Source organism: Pteronotus mesoamericanus, unplaced genomic scaffold (genome assembly GCF_021234165.1).
Source record: "Pteronotus mesoamericanus isolate MK-2021 breed Mesoamerican mustached bat unplaced genomic scaffold, CSHL_Meso_final contig_20, whole genome shotgun sequence".
Lineage (NCBI taxonomy): Eukaryota > Metazoa > Chordata > Mammalia > Chiroptera > Mormoopidae > Pteronotus > Pteronotus mesoamericanus.
The window spans coordinates 39,699,689-39,721,565 of NW_026555085.1; the positions used below are offsets into that span (position 1 = coordinate 39,699,689).

General features: G+C 38.0%; 1 protein-coding gene across 4 annotated transcripts in view; it reads right to left on the reverse strand.

The window, feature by feature from the left end:
• The window catches only part of HMGN3 (high mobility group nucleosomal binding domain 3), a 32,431-nt gene extending 11,068 nt beyond the window's left edge, over positions 1-21,363 (reverse strand). For all 4 annotated transcript variants that reach the window (XM_054569650.1, XM_054569648.1, XM_054569647.1 and 1 more), the window contains exons 1-2: positions 21,179-21,363; positions 47-97 (exon numbers count right to left, since the gene is read on the reverse strand). In XM_054569650.1, coding sequence (XP_054425625.1) covers positions 47-97; positions 21,179-21,193 — 66 coding nt within the window. In that variant the 5' untranslated portion in view covers positions 21,194-21,363. The remainder of the gene's footprint in view (positions 1-46; positions 98-21,178) is intronic.
• Positions 21,364-21,877: the final 514 nt, after the last annotated feature.

A 21,877-nucleotide genomic window follows, 5' to 3' on the forward strand; every position in this document is an offset into this window, starting at 1 on the left:
AATTCCAGCTGAATAATTAAATACAGGATGTCAAAGATATACTTACCTCCTGTTTAGTTACTTTGGATCCATCCTTGCCCTCTGTATTCTCAGGAGACTAGAAAAAAAAATGTTTCAGTGAATTGTATTTATATTGGAAAACACAGATTAGAGGGACATTTAAGCTATTTAATTTAAAAAGCTATTTAAATTCTCTGGACTACATAAACTAACAGATATGCTGAGGGGAAAAAGTAAGTTTGTAAGAGGATATGTTTTACACATGCACATACACACTGCACTTATCTGCTTAACTGCTCTCATTTTAAACCAGGAGTGGAGCAAGAACTGCTCTGCGTTCCTGTTCTCAATGCACATTCACCCTAAGTAATTTTCATTCTTTGGTGATTCCATGTGGGTGAAAGAACAGGAATCCAGCAGTCAGTGGTGGGACGGCTGGGTTCCACATGCATGTTCCAGTCACTTTGATGCTCTGAGATGAGAGCAAGATGCTGGAAAAGCCCAGGCAATTGCAAGAGCATATTTCATCCCACGGTTGCCTGGCTTTGATTTCAGCCCATTTCTTGATATGACCTGACTTGATATTTACTGTTATTTCCCATTGTCAACTCCAGCACCTCTATGACACTCCCAGCCTCACAGGACAGCCAAGTGCCAGGCCAGCCCAGCTCATTTGTTCCCTGATTTTAATCCAGCCCCTGTGCAGCACTTACCCACTCTCATGACAGCATAAACCTGCCTCTTTCACAGGCTCGCATACAATGGGGAAAATATACTTAGATTTATATGACATATCAACTACAACAATATATTTTTATTGGCTAAAGATAGTAAGATTAAAACAATTAAACTAATTAGAAAGTTGAGCTATTTAACACAAGATATGAATAGAATTCCCATAAGGAAGAATTACAAGTAGCAAACCAATGTTTGGCACAATGTTTAGCTTCGCAAAATACAACAGCTGTGTGGTATTGTCTCATCCGATAAAATGAGAAAAAAATGTAAGATCATAAAACCCACTGTTTGTTGGTGCAAGTGACACCGTAAATTAACATAATATTTTCAAACAACAACCTGGCAATATGAAAAAGACATATAGGGCTAATCATAAAATGACCCAGCAATTCCAATTTTGGAACCAGGACTCAAAGGAAGACTGCAAAAATATGGTTTCATTTGTACCATTTCTTATATGGAATAACTGGAAATGACGTACTGGAAATGTTTAAGTGAACAATGTAACTAATGGGATTAAAAATAGGCTATGATAATGCTAAATTAAGAAAGCTTGTAAACATACTATGTAAAACATAGGTCAGAAGTATATGAAGTGTTTGAGAAAGAAAGAGCTTTTCTTCAAGTCAAAGGACACAACAAACCTTTTCATGCTAGAGTTTCCTGTTACCCAGTTCTCCTCCCTCTCTCAAACTTCCCAGGTCCATGGAGTTCTCTTCTGTTTTCCAAATCAATACTTCTCCCTCCTCCATGGAACCTTCTCTTTCACGAAGGGAAACAGGGCTGCTCTCTTCTGTCCTCCCACCCTCTTGCACAGGATTGTCTGGTTCACAGATCTAGCGCTGTATCAGTCGGCCAAATCAGAGAGGGCAAAATCCTGAAAAGTCTGATCATGTGAAGACAATCCCTAAGTAGGCCATTTGCCCATGCTCACTTCTTGGCTACAATCTCGACCCTTCTGGCCACAAACCAGACCCTTTTCTGTCAAAGAGTGCTGCTGGGCTGTCCTTTCCGCCTGTCAGGTCACTCAGCAGATTTATCTGGGGTACCCTCTACCTGTTACTGTTAGACATTTAAAGGAGAAGCAAATAACCATTGCTGATGCTAAATGACATTGAAAAAGTAAAAAATGATTTAATGACATTATTTTCAATATTTTTCCATGCAGTGGATAGTGACAGCAATATGACTGAGGGATTACGCTCTAAACACGGACCTAACAACGTTTGAATTGGGTGCAAGTTATTGAAAAAGGGAAACTTGAAAAGGTGCCACATAAAAAAGCAGGAATAACTGAAAATATTATTAATGTCTTCAGATGAATGAACATAGACTAGACATGTAAACAACTACAACTCTAGGCAAAGCTAGGCAATCTCTCCACAGGGGCTTTCTGTGAACAAACGTGTAACTAATTTACAGTCAGGAACAACCCAACTAATCTTCGCCCAGGGATCAGTGCAGCACTGTGGCACAGATGCAGGTCAGGACGCCGGCTTAACTCTTGGCTTTCTACCTAGGAGCTGTGTGATCTAAGGCAGTGCCTTCATCACTGTGGCTGTCTCTTTACCTGTGAATGACAGATGATAATGACGTGTAATTTAAAGGGTGATGTTTGTGATCAAGCGAGGTGCCGGGGAGAGCATTTCATAGGCTGTGAATTGTTATATAGATATTAGGCAACAAAAGATATAAGCTCTTAATGAGTCTCCTGAATTATCAAATATAAAATTACATTCAACAGAGCCTTGGACTTGAGCACATTCCCTTACATCCAGAGTCTCTGCAACCTTGTCACATGCTTTTGTTGCATAGATGAACAGGTATACGATTCAGAAAGGCCAACCATTTCAGGCTATCTTATCACACACCCTGTCAAATGTTATCATTTAGCCATGAGGCTGGCAACAGCAAAGAGGGCACGGTATGAAGGGATAAAAAGAAAAGTCTGAAGTTTTCTGTCCCAAAGGATTGTGAAGAATAGTAACAAAGAAAAGGGGGAAACAAATCTTGAGGGTGTACATAGATGATCTCAGACATATTTCAATATTCTAGCAGGCTGATGGGAAGGATGAGGTGACTAGGATGGGGGGGCGGGGCCTTCCAAGGCAGATGGGTTCTTACCCCACTCCTCACTACAGGGCAGGTTTATGCTAATCTAGTCTGAACCTAGAATGGTCAAACCATTCCAGGATCATGAATCATGGTCAAACGAAAAGATCTCATTCATATATCTAAGGCTCCTTTAGCACCCAAGTGTCATGGGTCCTGAGTTGAGCGTTGGCATGGGGTGGGGGACATACATAGTGGCCAGATGAATGGCCCAACAGGGATGCGGGGAGTCTAGAGCACTGCTGAGAGCTGATCTGGGGCAAGTCAGCGGGCAGGCGGACCACTGAACACCTGGAGACCAGAATACGGTAGAGGGTTGTCCAAGAAGGCCTGAACTTCGGCAAAAATCAACAGGCAGCTGAAAGTTTTTTATTACAAATTTTGAAAATAAAAGTAGGCTCACTGAAATAAGAAAAACTTGAAACATAAACACTAAGCCAGGGGAAGTGAAAGAAATAATAATGAGCTGTCACAGAATGCTGAGAAATTAGCCCACAATGCAACAAGGAGAAATAAAGAAATGAATAATATGAGAGAGGTTAGGAGACATGGTGGTGAATTGAGAAGCTCCACATATACCTAATAGTTATTTTGAAAGCAGAGAACAGAGGTACTGGAAGGAAGGCAAAGACCTAAATAAAGCTGAGACTATTCCCAAATTGAAGTCATGAGTCTCCAGATTGAAAGCTCATAGGAAGGAATGAACTGGAAACCACAATGGAAATACTGTAATAAAACGACAGAATGCTTCTCTAGCTGGGTGGCTCAGTTGGTTGGAGTATCACGTGGTACACCAGAAAGGGTGCAGGTTTGATCCCCCATCTGGGCACACACCTAGGTTGTGGGTTTGAGCCCCAGTAGGGGTGCATAATGGAGGCAACCAACTGATCTTTCTCACATCGATGTCTATGTCTCTCTCCCTCTCCACAACCCCTCTCTAAAATCAATGAACGTATCTTCTGGTGAGGATTAAAAAAAAACTGCTGAATAACTTTTATCAGAGTTAAAAGATGGATTATCTATAAAAAATTACTTTTAACCAGCAACTACAAAGGTAAAAAAATAATGGAGTTCAAGGACCTGAGAAAGACTATCAAACTAGAATTCTATACCCAGCTAAGGATAAGGGCAGAATACTATAAAGACCAAGGGAGCCTTTCTGTCAATATGGACCTATTACTAAACAGTAAAATTCAGCCATTAAAAGCTTGAATCCAGATGGAAAGAAAGTATGTAAGAAAAATGTATAAAATATGTTGGTAAATCTATTACCTGTAGATAATACATCTATTTTATGTGTGTGTGAGTTTTTAAAAGTTTCAGTAGAAATCCTGTATCAGTGCTATCCTATAGAAATATTCTAGAATTTCTAATAGCCACATTGAAAAATTAAAAATAGATAAAATTAATTTTAATAGTATTTTATTTAACTAAATATACCTAAAATTTTATCACTTCAACATGTAATCAATATACAAATTATTGAGATATTACACAAACATTTTTGCACTATATCTTCAAAACCTGGCATGCACTATACATTTTAGCACATCTTTATTCAAGTGCTAAGTTTTCACTAGGGATACCTGATTTGTATTCAGAGTTCATAAAGTTTATAGTGGTTTTACATATCCAGGTTGTTTCAAAGATATTTAAAATTTTCCAATAACTGGTTTTTTAATTTAAATGGATTAAAATTAAAGTTTTAAAAACTCAGCTCATTCTTTTTATGTAGTTAACAGCCTCATGAAACTGCTGACTACTATACTGGACAGCACAGTTCTCAACAATAACCACCATAAAAAATGAGAGTAGAATAGATCAGAAGTTAAAGGTTCTGGTTTTGTTTTGAAAGACAATACAGAAAAATTTTAGACTTTGTTAAAATGAAATTTAAACATAGTCATTAAAATTCTTAAGGAAGGAAATAGGATCTCTAAACTTACAAATCAGGAGGAATAAAAAAGTAAGCAAATTTTACAAATAAAAGGCAAGGGGAAAAAATAACAAAGCAAGGGAAAACACATGATAAATAGAAACCACAAATTAAGTCAACAGAAAAAGTCCAGATACATTAAGCATTACAATATACCTCAACAGATTATACCCATTCATTATAATGTCAAGTGACAGAAGGAAGAAAACAAGAACATATGTATATGATTCCATTTCCACAAATTTTAAAACATGAACAAATCAGTATTATGGATTTATATATGGCATACATGTCATAAATGCATAAAATCCTGGACTGGAAGGATACAAACCCAATTCATAATGGTTGTCTCTAGGGAAGCTGACAAGAGAGAAGAACCAAGTGGGTATTTCAAACTTGAATTTTACCTGTAATGTTTTATTTTATTTATTAACAATACCTGAATCAAATACTATAAAAATATTCAAATTTGTATATTTTGAGCAGTGAGTAAATAGGAATGCTATATTATTTCCTGGACTTTTCTGCATTTAATTTTTTTCCAAAAAAAATATTACCAATATTGGGGGGTGGGGCTGGAAGCGAAGCCCAGGGTAATAGTGCCATGTCTATTCCCTAAAACAAATTCAATGACTAGGTTTACTCATAGCATTTTCTCTGTTTCTTAAATGGCTTATACATCTGGTTCATACACTGCCTCTTCATTTTCTGTTCAAAGACATATAATTCATAATCGCTTCATTTGTGCTTATATGAAGGAACCAAAGTAGGCCAAGACTGGATGCCAAGAGAACTGTAAATGCTGATCCAAAGCTCTCCCTCTTGCACCAGTGTGGGAGGAGAGTGGGTAGGGGGAACAAGAAATCCTTAGCAGCTGATGACTGTACTAAACCCTTTCTTTCTTCACACAAAGATGCCTGGGTCCTGCTTCTGAGGAACTGAAGTGTACTGAAGGGGCACAACTGTATCTTTCCTAAGACCACAACAGGACCAGCAGTGCTTATCAGGAAACCAAGAAAAGAAATTTGGAATTTTGATTCTATAGACCTTCTATGAGTAATCAACAGGAAAAAAATTACCCAACTGTTGAGCTTCTCTTTCAATAAATGGCAGTTACCACTTTACAGAGAGTACTGTGGGGGTCATGAGCCCAATTTTTTCCCTCCAAACTCAGGAAGGCATCAGAGAAGATGACAAAATCCTTATGCCCTTCAACATTTGCTTGGGAACACTTCCAGATGGCAATAGCCTGTAGATTTGTCACTGCAGAGGGAGATATGAGGCGGGACTACCAAATAACTGGAATTATCTTCTGGAGGGCAGCCCCCTTGTAATACAGGCGTCCCCTGCTAGGTGGATGTTCTAGGAACCCATCTGTAACAGTGTACCTGCAAGCGTTGTGAGAGGCTGCTTTTGGCTTCAGTGAATTGTTCTCGAAGACTCTTTCAACATGTTTGCCCATTTCATAAGAGGTCTTTATGAGCGCACCGGCCCACACTGCACCAAGTGTTCAGCAGTTTTTGACCAAAAATGGCATGACCCCTGTGCCCCCAAATCTCACCCTGAGCAACTTTTTTTTGTTTCTCAGAAGAAAAAAGTCCTCAGAGGGCCATGGTTTTGCTGATGTGAAAGACGTGAAACAAAAAAACAGCAGAAGCACTAAATGGCATAAAAAATGACGAGTTCAAAAACTGTTTTGAGCAGTGGGAAAAAAGTCTCAATAGATATATTGCATCAAATAGAGAGTGTTTTGAAGGTGATATGTAAGAATAAATACACAATTTTTCATAAATAAATTCCATTTTTGGGGGGTCCCCTCCTCGTATACTGAGGGTATGACAGTAAGTTGGGAAGTTTAAGTCTAGTACCCTCTGGTGCCATGTTTCTCAACCACAAGAAGAGGGGACTTCAGGATTCTTACAACAAGCTGGACCTTATATTAAAGTTCTAAAAAGTCTTTACTGGTAAATATACGCTCTCAGAGTTTTACTTCTAAGATTTTTACTGACAAAGATTATTGCTTTATAATTTAAGTGAAATTGAATTATTGTAACCATTTGCCAGCAGCCATAGAACAAATCCAGTCTCAACTCCTGGGTTATCCATTATAATGTGAAAAAGCTGGGAGTAGGTATAACCAATAATCACTTCTTTTAACTTGGGGAATGTATTACGTGGCGGTGATTTTTCTGTAATTTGCTGGCCAATATTTTTAATTTTTTTATTATTTACAATTTCTTCTAAAGTTAATTTTCAATCTATGTTACAAATGCAAGGTTGGAGATGAGAAAGCAGTCTGATAGTGAGCTGGTTAGCAGAAGACAACCATTCTAGGACAAGAAAAGCCAAATAACCCATCCAGAGAAGACTGAAATGTGTCTATAACCACTTCTGCTAAGATTAACAAACAAATATTTGAGTAATGCAACATTAATTTCCCTCTATAAATGCCTATGAAGTATCACGAGGTTTTTCTAATAACAGTTCCCTTAAATTCAAATATTCCTATAACACATGAAATAGACACTAAAATTTTTATTCAAATCCATCAGGACCATTGCTTAACATTAGCATGGTTGTTTTTAATTCATCCTGAAGGTGTATTTTGGGACCTTCTATTATTGTATTGCTTTTAAAAAAATCTTTAAAAATCTAGTACCTGGAATTGAGAGATCACCTGCAGAGGATTAATAATCAAATGGATGTTAAATTTCTTTGCTACCTCCTCCTTTGCTTATGTTGATTAATTTAACCAATCTCTATAAACCCAAATTACATTTATTAAAGTTATGTCAGGTTAGAATCTTCCCAGAGTAATATTTTGTGGTCAAGATAAAAGTAACTGAGTTAATACTTCTGCTTTAAAATACTTCAGATGACCCTGGCTGGTGTGGCTCAGTGGACTGAGCCCAGGCCTGTGAACTGAAGGGTCACAGGTTCGATTTCCAATCAGGGCACATGCCGGGGTTGTGGGCCAGGTCCCCAGTTGGGGGTGAGGCACCTGGCAACCGATTGATCTCTTTCTCCCTTCCTTTCTCTTGAAAAATAAATAAGTAAAATCTTAAAAAAAAAAAAAAAGACTTTGGGTGAATTGAAATAAACAGCAACTCTCTCTTTTCTGAGGGATACTTTTTAGGAAAAATAGTTCACATTATAAAAGGAAACTGAAAGTAAAGAAAAAACCATGTTCAGCTAGGTTCAGTGAAATTTTTATTAGCATAAATATACATAATTAAATAATGGGGGTATATCATTAATATGAAATAAATAATTCAAAATATTTTACACAACTCTTTGGTATGAGTTGCCCTTTCATGAGTTACATTTCTTCATGTGCTGTGGTTTTGTATGGCGTGGGATCATGGAGGAAGCCCTGACTGAGGTCAGAGCCTGCATTCTATTCGACCTTATCACTCATGGCCTTGGGTCTAAGTTTCTCAAGAGTAAAATTAAGAAGATGGACATGATGATCTCACTTGCCTGACTTACTTGTATACTTATTAATCAAACTGCAAAGCGTTCTATGAATATTATAGGGGTTCCAGGTACTGGGGTCTTGGAAAAGGACAAGAGAAGAGAGCCAGAGAAATAATCATAATCTTAATAAATATGCATATTGCACTACATGCAAGACAATGATCTAAATGAATTAATCCTTATCACAACCCTGTGAGGCTGCTAAAATAGCATCATGTCTACCTTATAAATGAGGAATTGAGACCAGAGAGTTAAGTAACTTGCCCAAGATTAACCAAGCTGGCAATCTTGTTGGTAAGTGGAAAGGCTGGGATTCAGACTCAGGTAGGATGTCCCAGAGTTTATGCTCTTTCGCACTACACCACTCTAAATTGTCCTAATTTCAAAACCGGATGCAGGTCTGGGATGCTAGAAGACCAAAGGGCTTTTGGTTTGGGAAATATATTAATTTGTACACTTAGCCAAGGGGCACATAAAATGTAACAGAGTGTTTCTTATTCCCTCTCATTTGTGAACTTCTTGGAATAACAGTAAGCAATTTCTCATTAAAAAATACTGTATGTTGAGATGAACATAAATTTACTATTTTGGGTTTTTAAATGGTTACATACACAGATACAAGTACTATTAAAACTAAAGACAAAAACACCAAATCATTTCTATAATTTTTATAGTACTTTATATTTTCCCATGTACTTGCACATTGATCTTGTATTTGGTCCTCTCAATAGCATTCAGATACACAGGGGCAATCAACATTTTCATTTTACAGATGAAGAGTGGAGGTTTAAAGAGGTCAAGTTACTTTCACCTGGTAAAGAGTAGTAGCGTCCACATAAACACAAGTCTACCAACTTTTATACCTGGGCTTTTAAAGGATGTGCCAGACAGTTACTTTGGCTCAGATATGAATTGGTAAACACAGTTATGATGTTCCTTGTATTTTTACAAAACTAATCAGCTGGCTCTGATGTGACTGATATGTGACCACTAAAAGGGGAAAACACCACTGTAATCAAAACAGTCTGGTACTGGCAAAAGAACGGACACATAGACCAATGGAACAGAATAGAGAGCCCAGAAATAAACCCATGCCTCTATGGTCAATTAATATTCAACGAAGTGGGCAGGAGCTTAAAATGGAATAAAAATAGTCTCTTCAACAAACGGTGCTGGGAAATCTGGAAAGCTACATACAAAAAAAAAGAAACTAAACCACCAACTTACACCATATACAAAGATAAACTCAAGATGGATAAAAGACTTAAATATTAAATATAGGTCATGATGACACCATATAAGTCCTAGAGGAGAACACAGGCAGGAAAATTTCAGATATCCCACATAGCAATATTTTCACTCATATGTCCCCCAGAGCAATGGATATAAAGGAAAGAATAAACAAATGGGACTATACCAAATTAAAAAACTTCTGCACAGGTAAAGAAAATATCAGCAAAGTGAAAAGGGAACCAACAGTATGGGAAAATATACTTGCTAGTGATACCTTGTACAAGGGTTTGATCTCCAAACATATAAAGAACTCACATGAATCCACTCCAGGAAGACAAACAATCCAATTAAAAATGGGCAAAGGATCTGAACAGACACTTCTCCAAGGAGGGCATACACAGGTCCCAGAGACACATGAAAAAGTGCTCTGCATCACTAGCCATCAGAGGAATGCAAATTAAAACCACAATGAGATACCACTTCACACCGGTCAGAATGGCCATCATAAACAGATCCACAAACAACAGGTGCTGGCGAGGCTGTGGAGAAAAGGGAACCCTAGTGCACTGTTGGTGGGAATGCAGACTGGTGCAGCCACTGTAGAAAACAGTATGGAATTTCTTCAAAAAACTAAAAATGGAACTGCCTTTTGACCCAACAATTCCACTGCTGGGATTATACCCTAAGACTTCTGAAACACCAATTCAAAAGAACCTGTGCACCCCAATCAATGTTCATAGCAGCACAATTTAAAATAGCCAAGGGCTGGAAACAGCCTAAGTGCCCATCAGTAAATGAGTGGATCAAAAAACTGTGGTACATTTACACAGTGGAATACTATGCAGCAAAAAAGAAAGAAGGAGCTCCTATCCTGCATGACAGCAAGATGGAACTTGAGAGCATTAAGCTAAGTGAAATAAGCCAGGGGGTGAAAGACAAATACCATATGATCTGACATGTAAGTGGATCCTAATCAACAAACATGCAAGCAAAATAAAATCAGATACGTGGAAATAAAAAACAAATTGACAGTGACTGGAGAGGGTGGGAGAGGGGAGTAACAGGAAAGAAGGGGAAGGGTCAAGTCAAAGAACATGTATAAAGGACTCATGGACAAACACAACAGTGAGGAGCACTGAATGTAGGAGGTGCAGGGTGGGTAGGGCAAGGGAGAGTAATAGGGGAAAAATGGGACAACTCTTAATTGAGCAACAATAAAAAGGGGGGAGACAGTAAAATGAAAAATTATATCAAGAGAATAGGTAAAGGAAAGCAATGAAAAGTAGAAAGAAAAAATATAGTTAAAAAACAATCTATTATATGGGCTCTGGCTGGTGTGGCTCAGTGGATTGAGTGCTGGCCTGCAAACCAAACGGTTGCTGGTTCGATCCCCAATCAGGGCACATGCCTGGACTGTGGGCCAGGTCCCCAGTAGGGGGAGGGGAGCAAGTGGCAACCACACACTGATCTCTCCCTCTCTCCTTCCCTTCCTTCTAAAAATAAATAAATAAATAAATAAATAAATAATCTTTAAAAAATCTATTAGATGACACATACATGAAACTTCAGAAGCAGTCTTTAAAGCTTCACACCTTGATCACCTCAACTCTATAATATGTTTATCTCTCACATATACCATGCGAAATACTCACAACTCCCCACAAAGTAGACTTTAACTAATTCTGTCTGGTATTGTAAAAAACCATAGCTTACACCCAAAAAGAAAAAGAGAGTGAAGGAAAGAAAAGAAAAAGAAATTAAAAAAAACAAAACAAAACACTTCTGCCACCCACAGTGCTAAAGGGATCTCCTTTCTCCACATTCTTGCCAGCACTTGAGGAAAGCAGTATGGACATACCTCAAAAAATTAAAAATGGATCTGCCTTTTGACCCAGGTATCCCACTTCTGGGAATATATCCAAAGGAACCCAAAACAGTAATTCAAAAGAATATAAGCAACCCTATGTTCATTGCAGCGTTATTTACAATCGTCAAGATATAGAAACAGCCTAGGTGTCAGTCCATTGACACTTAGGTCAATGTGGGTAAAACTATGGGACATTTGCACAAATGGGATGCTACTTGGCCATAAGAAGAAAATTTTACTTTTTGGGACAGTATTGATGGACCTGGAGAAAATCATGCTAACTCAAATAAGCTGGTCAGAGAAAGACAGATGCCATATGATTTCACTCATATGGGGAATCTAATGAACAAAATGAACTAACAAGGAAAATGGAGACAGACTCATAGATAAAAGAGCAAGATGACAGCTAGTGGGATGCAGGGAGGTGACGGGGTGGAGGGACTGAGCAAAAAGGAAAAAGGGCTCATGGCCATGGACAGCAGTGTGGGGACTGCTGGGGGGAGAGGGCTATAAGGGGACTAAATGGTAGTGGCAAAAAATATAATAAAGATTAAATAAACATTTTTTTAAAGTCAAAAAATGAAAATCTCTAATACCTAATTCACAGTTTACAGTGGTAATATATCTTTTAAATAAATAAAGGTAAGTAAAGTACTCAGAAAAAAAAAAAACACTTCTCAGGGTAGATTTTGTTTTTATCTTTGTACTGGCTCAAAATAATCACGATATAATTTTACAACAATATCATTTTATACCTTTAAAAATAATCTTTATTATTAAAAATTAATCAACTGGTAATCCAGAACACCGAAATAAAATCCATTCGGTCCTAGGTCCAATAGATTTTCCTAGCTATAAAGCTTTTATTCTTATTTGATGAGCTCGAAAAACAAAAGCATCTGCTAATTTTTTAAATCCAATGTCTAAATAATGGTGGCTTAATATTTATATTACAATCTCTCAATAGACTGTATAATATCCAAGTGTATTTACATGTTTCTGGCCATAGTGGAGTATCCTTATTATTCTGTACATAAAAAATGAATGGAAACAATGTATCTTGGCAATAGTAAATCCGCAGTTCATGGTGGAATTTGAAAAAATATGAAGCCTTAGACTCTTGGTACTGACAGCCTTCAATACTTGGGTGAGGAGATTGTATATGACCCTATACCATGAGTTACTGAAATACCCAGGAGACTCCACGATAATGTGCCTCTCCCAGAAGCTGAGGCCTGGACCCTCGCTCTTGCCATGGGGCATGAGCACAGATAACAGTGACTTGCTGGGTAACTTTCTCTGACTAGCACCTTGCAACAATGGCATCAGCATACATGTTAATAAAAACAACATTTTAAACAAATAAACTCTCACAAGTTTATATACCTTTCGATTCTTCCTTGTTTCATTCATTGAGCGCCTTTATATAAAGCTACATCAGATTATTAGAAATAAACATTGATGAAACATACTGTGGAATGGTTAAGAGCAAAATTCTTGAGTAAAAAAGGGCTAGGTTAGAATCCTGATTCTATCACTTTCTAGCTGTGTGACCCAGTGGAAATCCTTCTCTCTCACTGCGTGTGGGACAGGCCGAGGGCTGTGTGGTCAAGCGCGCAGGCTCCGCAGCCAGGCGGCCAGGACTGCAATCCCAGCTTGGCCATTCCTGTCACTGGGCCTCCTGCAACGTGGCAGTGTAAGGAGTGCCCACCTTACCGGGAGGATTCAGTTCATCAATGCAAAGTGCTCAGAACAGTGCCCGAGTCATAGAAAGCTACCTAACGTTGCTGTCATATCATTGTCCGTGAGATGAGGATAACCTCACAGAACTGTTGTGAGGGTAAAATGAAGTAATATGAAATTATACCATAATACTCCCCATATATATTTCTAGTAACTTCACGTGTTCTTACTAAAACTAAGGTGCCTAATGAATATAAAGCATATAGCTCAGACCTGGCACATCCAGGCATTCAATAAATGGTAGCTATTTACATTTTAATAGTAACAAACGTATGCATATGTTGTTAGTGATATGTTTCTCTTAAAATATTAAATTTTAGAATGAATTTCGAATTTTAAAATTGTTTCCTCTATTTCCCTACTTCTGAATATGCATATCATTTACTTTATGTGCAACTGAATATGCATTTGCCTTGGGCACACGTAAATGGCACTGTTTCTGGGCAGTTCCACAGATATAAGAACACTAGACTCAATAAAAATCTTGACTAGGAACGATATGTGATTTGAGTGAACTTTTATGAAAATAAAATGAAATGTACAATAAGCAGCCAGTGATAAAACAATTCACCATTTTGATTTGGTTTGTTATTCTCAACACTGATTTTTAAATTATTCAAGAGACTAACCTCATATTTCAACATACTAGATACTGTGAAAGCAGACAGCTTAAATGGCGTTTCTTTCAGTCACTATTTCCAAACTGTTCCCTGCAGAAAAGTGGGATACATTTAATCTTGGTGTAAACAAAAGGAGTGTCTTAGGAGGAAAATACAGGTAAAGAGGATCACTTGATAACTGATTTGCCAAGAGAATTTTTATGTTATATGAAGACATTTTTAAACACATTTTTATAAGAAAAACAAACCATGTAAAAATGCACCAGATTAAAGCTTACGTTCTTTCAAAAGCACTACATTTATTATTTGGTTGCTGAACATTTACTCCTATAATTAGAGTTAATTGGACATCCAGGGTGAGATATGCTTGCTCCCTATCCACTGTGTGTGCCATTCGCCCTCCTGCAAAATGGAAGTTCGGTGCTTACTATAAGCCTATTATTTCACTGTAATTCTCTTAATAATTAAAAATATCATTATCACAATAATGAACATCCATAGACTCTTCTACATGTGCCAGGCACTGTGCTGTGAACTGCTCATTCAATATTTCATTTAATTCCTCCAACAACCCAATGAGGTAGAACATAATTCTCTCTTTGGTTTTACAGTTGAGGAAACTGAGTGTCAGAGATTTAAAAATTTAGAAGCTAGGAAGAAGTTAAGTAACCTGCCTTAACTCATAGCTAGTAAACAGTAAAGCCAGATCAAATTGGACTATCTCCCCAACAAGTATATGAAATAATTAAGCTTAGACTTTCTTCTCTTGAAAACCATTCATTCATATACTTATTCAACAAAGTTACAGTACCTGTGCTAGAAGCTATGAGAGTTAAAAAAAGAAGAGAGAGAGAAAGAGAGAGAGCTATCAAAGACTTCATGCTAAAGCAGAATTAGGATTACAAAATTAATTCAAAATTAGGTAATCAATCAAGGTGTGCCAACTTAAAAAGATGGAGCCAGACAACCACGTTTACAATACGAGAGGGTCATTAACAGAAAGACAAGGGCCAAAAAGTCACTGAATCTCTACAATGAAGGAGGATGGCTACTGTTTACAATCTAATCTCAACTGTAGTAACAGGCCTTGGACTGAACTTCCTCATACTGCAAAGAAAGTAATACTTCACAGAAAGACAGATGTCAGCTGACCTTTAGTAACAAACTAGTACCGATCCTTTTAAGATTAAAAAAAAAAAAAGCTATAACCCTCAACCATTTAAACCAAAAACTTGTTGTCAGTGTTTTTTTCTTTGGACATGCACCCTGGCCAAACCTTTAAATGCTTGTTGCTTTTCTTGTGGCTTATTATCACTTCTTGTCATGAATTATAAATACTTGCATATGTAGATTACCTATCCTATCAGACAGAAAGATTATGAAAGTAAGGGCATTTATTCATTCATTTCAAAAAGGATTGACAAATAATAATTATTTGCTTACTTTCCTATGGTGATGGGTACCTTGCCTAAAGGTGATGCTCAAGAAATGTCTATTTAACATGGAATGAGTGAATGAGTGAATAAACTGAACAACCCTGCCTTTCTGGAGTTTTTACACAAATGTAGGTTCAATATCAATGTTAACTCAATTAAACTCAGTACTTATGGATGGCATACTATCAGTCAGACCAGGAAACTCAATATAGCTAAGATGGCAATTCTCTCCAAATTGATTTATAAGTTTAATTCCATCCCCATCCAAATCATGATAGGCATTTCTACAGAAATTTACAAGCCGATCCTAAAATTCATATGAAAATGTGAAAGATGTAATAGCCAAAACAATTTTGGAAAAAAGAACAAAGTAGAGAATTGACATTATTACATTTCAGATCTTACTATAAAACCACGATAATGTGCTATTAACGTTAAGAATGGACTATATAGAGAATCGAACACAACTTGGAGCCCCAAAATAAATCTTTACATTCATGGTTGATTTTCAAGAAAGGTACCTAGACAATTCAGTGGAAAAAGAATTATCTTTGCAACAACTGGTGCTGGGAAACTATATATACACACACATGCCAAAAAGTAAATAAATAAATAAACCTTTATCTCACATTATATCCAAAATTAACTCAAAATGGAATATAGACCTAAATATGAGATAAAAGCTCTAGAAGAAAATACCTGTGACTTTGGATTAGGTAAAGATTTAAAACTTCTGTTCTTTAAAAAAATATCATTAAGACAGTTTGTTAATTTAAAAAAGCCACAGACTGGAATAAAATATCTACAAATCATATATCTGATAAAGGACTTGGATCCAGAAAATATAAAGAACTCTTAAAACTCAATAATAAGACAAAAAATCCAGTTTGAAAATGGGGGAAAAATTTGAATAGACATTGTGCTAGTAAGCACATGGAAAGATGCTTGTTATCATTAGTTATTATGGAAATGTAAGTTAAATTCATTAGAATGACTATAGCAAAAGAACTAACAATCTCAAGTTTGAGCAAGAATGTGGAGAAACAAACTCTCATGCACTGATGGTACAATCACTTTGGAAATAGTTTGTAAGTTTTTGAAAATATTAAAGACACCTTCATACCACCCACTAGTTCTCTCTTTAGGAAACTTCCCAAGAGAAATTAAAACATGTCCATGAAATACTTATACACAATACTTATACTTATTCATGGCTGCATTATTTATAATAACGGAAAACTGTAATAATCCAAATGTTCATCAACCTGTGAGAGGATAAACAAAAAATAGTATATTCATTCAATGGAGTATTATTGGGCAATAAAAAAGAATGAAGTACTGATATGTGCTATAATACGTACGGAATTCAAAAACATTATGCTGAATGAAAGAAATCAGACACAAAAGACTATATATTGTTCGATTCCTTTTACATAAAATTCCCAGAAAAGGCAACCTACACACAGTAGATTAATGGTTGCCTGGGACTGGGATGGGAATAGGGGCTGGGTGCAAACAACATAAGAGAGCTTTTTGGAGTGATGGAGATGGTTTAAAACTGGATTGTGGTAATGTAACACCACTCTATACATTTATTAAAAATCATTGATCTGTATACTCTGAATAGATGACTTAACCTTATGGTAAGTAGATCAGACCCCAATAAAGCTTTTTTTTTTTAAAGAAATTATTCTCCTAACCACATTGCTTGAGAGTTACTGGAGTGTCACTATTACTCAGCAATGGTCAGTGGTACTTCCAATCATTTTTAAAAGCCAGGCCAGACTGATCTTTAAAAATTATATCATTATTCTTAATAATATACATTTCTTTGATTTCTAGTGAAACAAAACATTTTCATATATTTGAGTCTGTTTTTTCTTACAAGGAAATACATCTTTTCCATTAAGACTTTTGAGATTTTATTTTTTAAAAATAGCAACCTTTCTTCAGTGCTAGTTGGTACAAATATTTTTCCTAGTTTTTCATTAGTCTTTAAATTTTAACAGTGTTTTTTTTTCCATACTGAAATATTCATTTTCACATAGTCAAATGTATCTGTATTTTCATTTAGAGTCTGTCTGTGTTATAACTTGTGATATTCTTATGAAAGATTAATCAGAAATCTTGAGTATTGCTAGTTAAGCATCCCCTGTGCCAAGCCAAGCACTACTGAGTCTATTTTAAGAAAAAAAGATCAAACCTAACTTCAAATTTCAAAGCAGGAGACAGATAGCCTTTTTTCCCCCTTTACATCTTTATTTTAAGTGTAGAAATACTAATGTTTACATCCCAAATTCATGGAAAACTGTCTCATGAGAGAATTTCTGATGTGACACATCAGGCATTTCTAATAGTTCTAGTGATGAGAAACTGGAAAAATATAAAGAAGGATGGAAAAATGTGTTTGCTGTTGCTAATCATGCCTGGACTATGACTCTAGGCCTCACTGGCTGATGACCCTTTAGTAGAACATCAGATCATCACTGAACAACATGATGAACACAGACAGGCATTGGTGGGTGCCTGAGCCGAAGAGGTAGAACTGAGCCACACACTGTCCCACCACCACGTGAGTCCATAAATATTATAATTTTCCTGCTATTCCACTCACTATTAATAGGTAGCGGCTCATCGACCCCCCCCCACCCATTAGGTAATAAATATATAGGAAAGTCGACTTTATTTCTTTAAATCTCACAAACTCAGTTAGACATGTAATGCTAACTGAAGAACTCACTGTTGAGTGATGTATTGCTTCAAAAAAATACTACATCAGTCATAAAAAACCATTTGGTTTAATGTAGCTGTCATATCCAAAGATACAGGTAAAACAAAGATATGATTAAGAAATATCATAAGAATATTTTACATTAATGTGGATATTATGGGCTTTGAATTGTGTAACGGAGGCCTGCTCATGTAAAGACACAATCGGAAGAGGTATTCAAATGCCTAATAACAGAGAATGACTGTTTTTTCTTTGTATGTGAGTTCTACTCACATTTTCAAGACCATCCCAAATTCAACCTTCTTTCCTTATCTATCCTACAGCTTTTAGAATCTGTACTATATATTCTGGAATATATATACAGGCTTAATATTATTCAATTGTTTTGTATCTACTACTCTCATCACCTCACTGAATTAAATAGAAGCTCCTTGGGAGCAAACTGGCATTAAAGCAGTGCTAGGATTCCAGGTGTTTTTAGCATTATAATTTTATTTATTATATTTTCACTCCAGGTGTTTTATTAGTAATGCCCTTTCTTACTCTGCAGAAGCCTAAGCATGTGCTCACTAAATAATTTTTCTTTATTTCTGGGAAAAGGTAAAAAAAGAGGCGAAGAATGCAAAGTATCATGGGGTACTTTTAAAACTTATAATGTAGAACAGGCCATCCTTCAGTCAAAAAACACTGACCAGTAGTACTATGCAAATGTTTTTGACAGTTACTCCAGATTTATAGATCTCCAAAAGTTAGGCACTGATTTTGTCAGTTCTTGTCTTTGCAGCTAGGCAGGCTTTATTTTACTTAACAACAATGGCTTCCGATATAAGTTCCACTAAACTTCAAGATTCCATCAGGCAGCTCTAAGGTTTAAATGATGGATGGGGTGGCCAAGGCAGCTGCCTCTGTCCAGGTCTTTGAGCTCTAGGTATAAACAAAAAGGCTTCCTATTACTCAAGGAGAGGTTTGTCATCTCTGAAGAATACTCTGATGTCCTGAGGGATGACACACAGATGCCTGTACACAGGTGTGCCCCTAGTCCCAGAATGCCTGGCTTCATGGGGGATCCTTGCCTTATTCCTCCATAGAGAAATAAAACAATAATCAAAGCCAGTTCGTCTACTGCTCTCCTTTTCTTCCCTTCTATTTCCTCAAGAGAGGTGGACACTGAGGGAGAGGTAGAGGTGATGGTTTCACCAACTCCAGCTCTTGAACAACAAGGATTCTACTGTGTCAGGGTCAGTTATACATCAAGGATTCATGCCCATCTAGCCTACTATTCATCTAAATGTGTTAATAATTCCCAGGAAAGGAGATAGTGTCAACTAACCCTCTAAACCATTTCTTTTCTTCTTTTTTTAATATATATTATTTTCTTTATTTCTATTGTTCTACTACAATTGTCTCCATTTTCCCGCCACCACTTTCCCCTGCCCCACTCACCTTCACCTCCCTCCCTCAGTCCTTCCCCACTTTGGCTTTGTCCGTGGGTCCTTTATACATGTTCCTTGATTTGATCTTTCCCCCTCCTTTCCTCCTTACCCCCCTCCCTCCTTCCTGTAAACCATTTCTTGATGATTAGTTCCTTTGACTCTACTAAAATTCCAAACCTTGTCATTAAAGCTCAGATAAAAGGCTGAAAATGGTGGCGTCATGTTAATATCCTTATTTTAGTAGAACAGGGCTGGAAAAACAATACTTTCATAAAAATTAAGTTTAAATAATGAATCTCAAGTATTAGCACTCTCAATAAGCCATCCATCTTCTCAGGCTGGGAGTATCTTTAGATTTCCTAAATTCCTCTTGACACACCCAGCACTAAATAAAGGGAATGAGTATATAATGTTTGAAGTTAACAACTTAGGACCTACAGCATCTAATTAAATCGCTGTTACTTGCTGTTGGTTGGAAAGACGTTGGGTAATTTATGTCTCTAATACCAGTTCAATGGTGAAACACTTCTCAAGGGTGTTCTGAGAATTAAATGAGATACTGTAAGTCAAACTATTCCCACAGAAAGAGACACACAGTATGTGCCAAATAAACTCTAAGATAAAAAAAAACTGGTGTAATTAATTCATTTTTTTTTAAAGAGACAAGTTTCCGTCAAATTTTCAATAATGACAGATAAGGCAAAAGCTTCTGTATTTTTAAGTAATGCATTCACTTAGACACACAAATCAGCCCAGTCTTCAACCGATAAAGCAAGAAATTATCTGTAATTCTGCCTCAAATTTAATACTGTCACTGGTTGACACTGTTGGAAACACTGGGGCAGGCAGCGGAAGGGTGCAAAGCATTTTCTTAGGAACAGCCGCCACACACCTGTTTTCTCTGGGTAGCGGGAAGCCTTCCCTTCCCTCCCTGAGACTCCAAGAGAATTACACGTCCCTGCGCGATATACTTGATGTCCGAGGCCTGCGCGGAAGGGGACATAATAGTCCTCAAGGAGAAGATGAGACTAATGTGACCCCAGTTCTCTCTAGCACATAGGAGCGCGGGAGAGGGCGTACCCCGCCTTCCCCGACTGAGTGTGGGTTTGGGTCGCCACAGCGGATTTGGTGTCCCCAGCCGTTGGCAGCCTCAGTGGGTGACCCAGGCTCTAGGCGCCATCCACTTTGCCCATTGCCAACTGCGCGGATCTCGCCGCGAACTGCGGGGCAAGTCCGGCCACCCCGGGCCCCGCCTGCGCCGTCCCCAGCCCTGATTGACACTAGAGTTGGTACATACGGGTCTGTAGCGGAGGCGAGCAGGGGGGTGAGCGCTATTTTAAACATGGCTTTCCCTCTCCCTTAGACTCAAGAGCCATCGCGACGCACCCAGCCGTGGGCACGGCCCACGTGGGAATAACCCCAACATCTGTCCGACTTACTTATCTTTTTCGATCTCCCTATGCAAGTGCTCGCTTTTTCCCCTCTCGCTGCTTTCCTTCCGCACTAATAACAACTAGGCAGTTTGCAGAGAAAACTCCCTTCATGGAGGGGGGAATGTAAATCGCTTTTGCTTCTTACTGAAGATGGAAATCATTCCACAGAGAATGAGTTCAAAAAGAGGGGAAACCGCGTCGCCTGACAGAAAGTAACACTGAGAGATCGATGGGGACGGTGAGAGGGAGAGAAAAAAGGAAAAATGTCTACAACAAGCATCGGAAAACAAACGTGGACAGCAAAGAGATTCGCAATCTCCGACTTATTACTGAGCGTATTCCGCGCAAGCCATTGCAATGACAAGGTTTGCTGTAAGCACAATTTGAAGGCCTTTGCAATCTTTTCTAGTAAGACTCACCTTTCTCTTCGGCATAATGATTATGTTCGTGCAGCTAAAAAGTAAAGCAACGGGCTGGAACTGCTGGTACCGCCGCTGGATGTTGCCGCCGCCGCTGCAGCTGCTCACGCGCGGGGTACGGCCTCTCCGACCTGTACCTCGGCGGCTCCCTCCAAGGACCCTCTACTCGCTCGCCTCCCCGCTCCTCCAATGAGAACCTCCGGCAGACGGCCGCGAGGCCCCATTGGCTCGGCAACGTTCTAAATTCCATGAGGGCACGCCTACTTGTGCGCGCTCAGTACGCGCTGTTGTAGTTTCCACTTCACGGAAAAAAATCTGCCTGGCGACTGAGCATGCCCAGTTAGACTAGTAAACCCAAAGTCACACGGCCCTGGAGTTTCCATTGTTTTGCTGCGCCCTCTTTGGATTGTGTCAGTGTAGGCGGGCCTTAATAGAAAAGAAAAAGAGTAAGGACGGACAACACATTAACTTCATAATATAAGTATATACACAACAGACACTCTACATTTGTTATTCCCACAGGCTGAAATGAACGGTGTATGATGGAGACTTCTAAGGGTGGGAACATGCTCTGTTCTGGAAGTCTAGCAGTCTCTAAAGGTCTTGGTTTTTCCGTCTAGATGTCTAGTGACAATAATCCCTAAAATTGCTTAGCTCTTATTTTCCTAAAATCTGTTGATTTCAAATCACTCACTAATC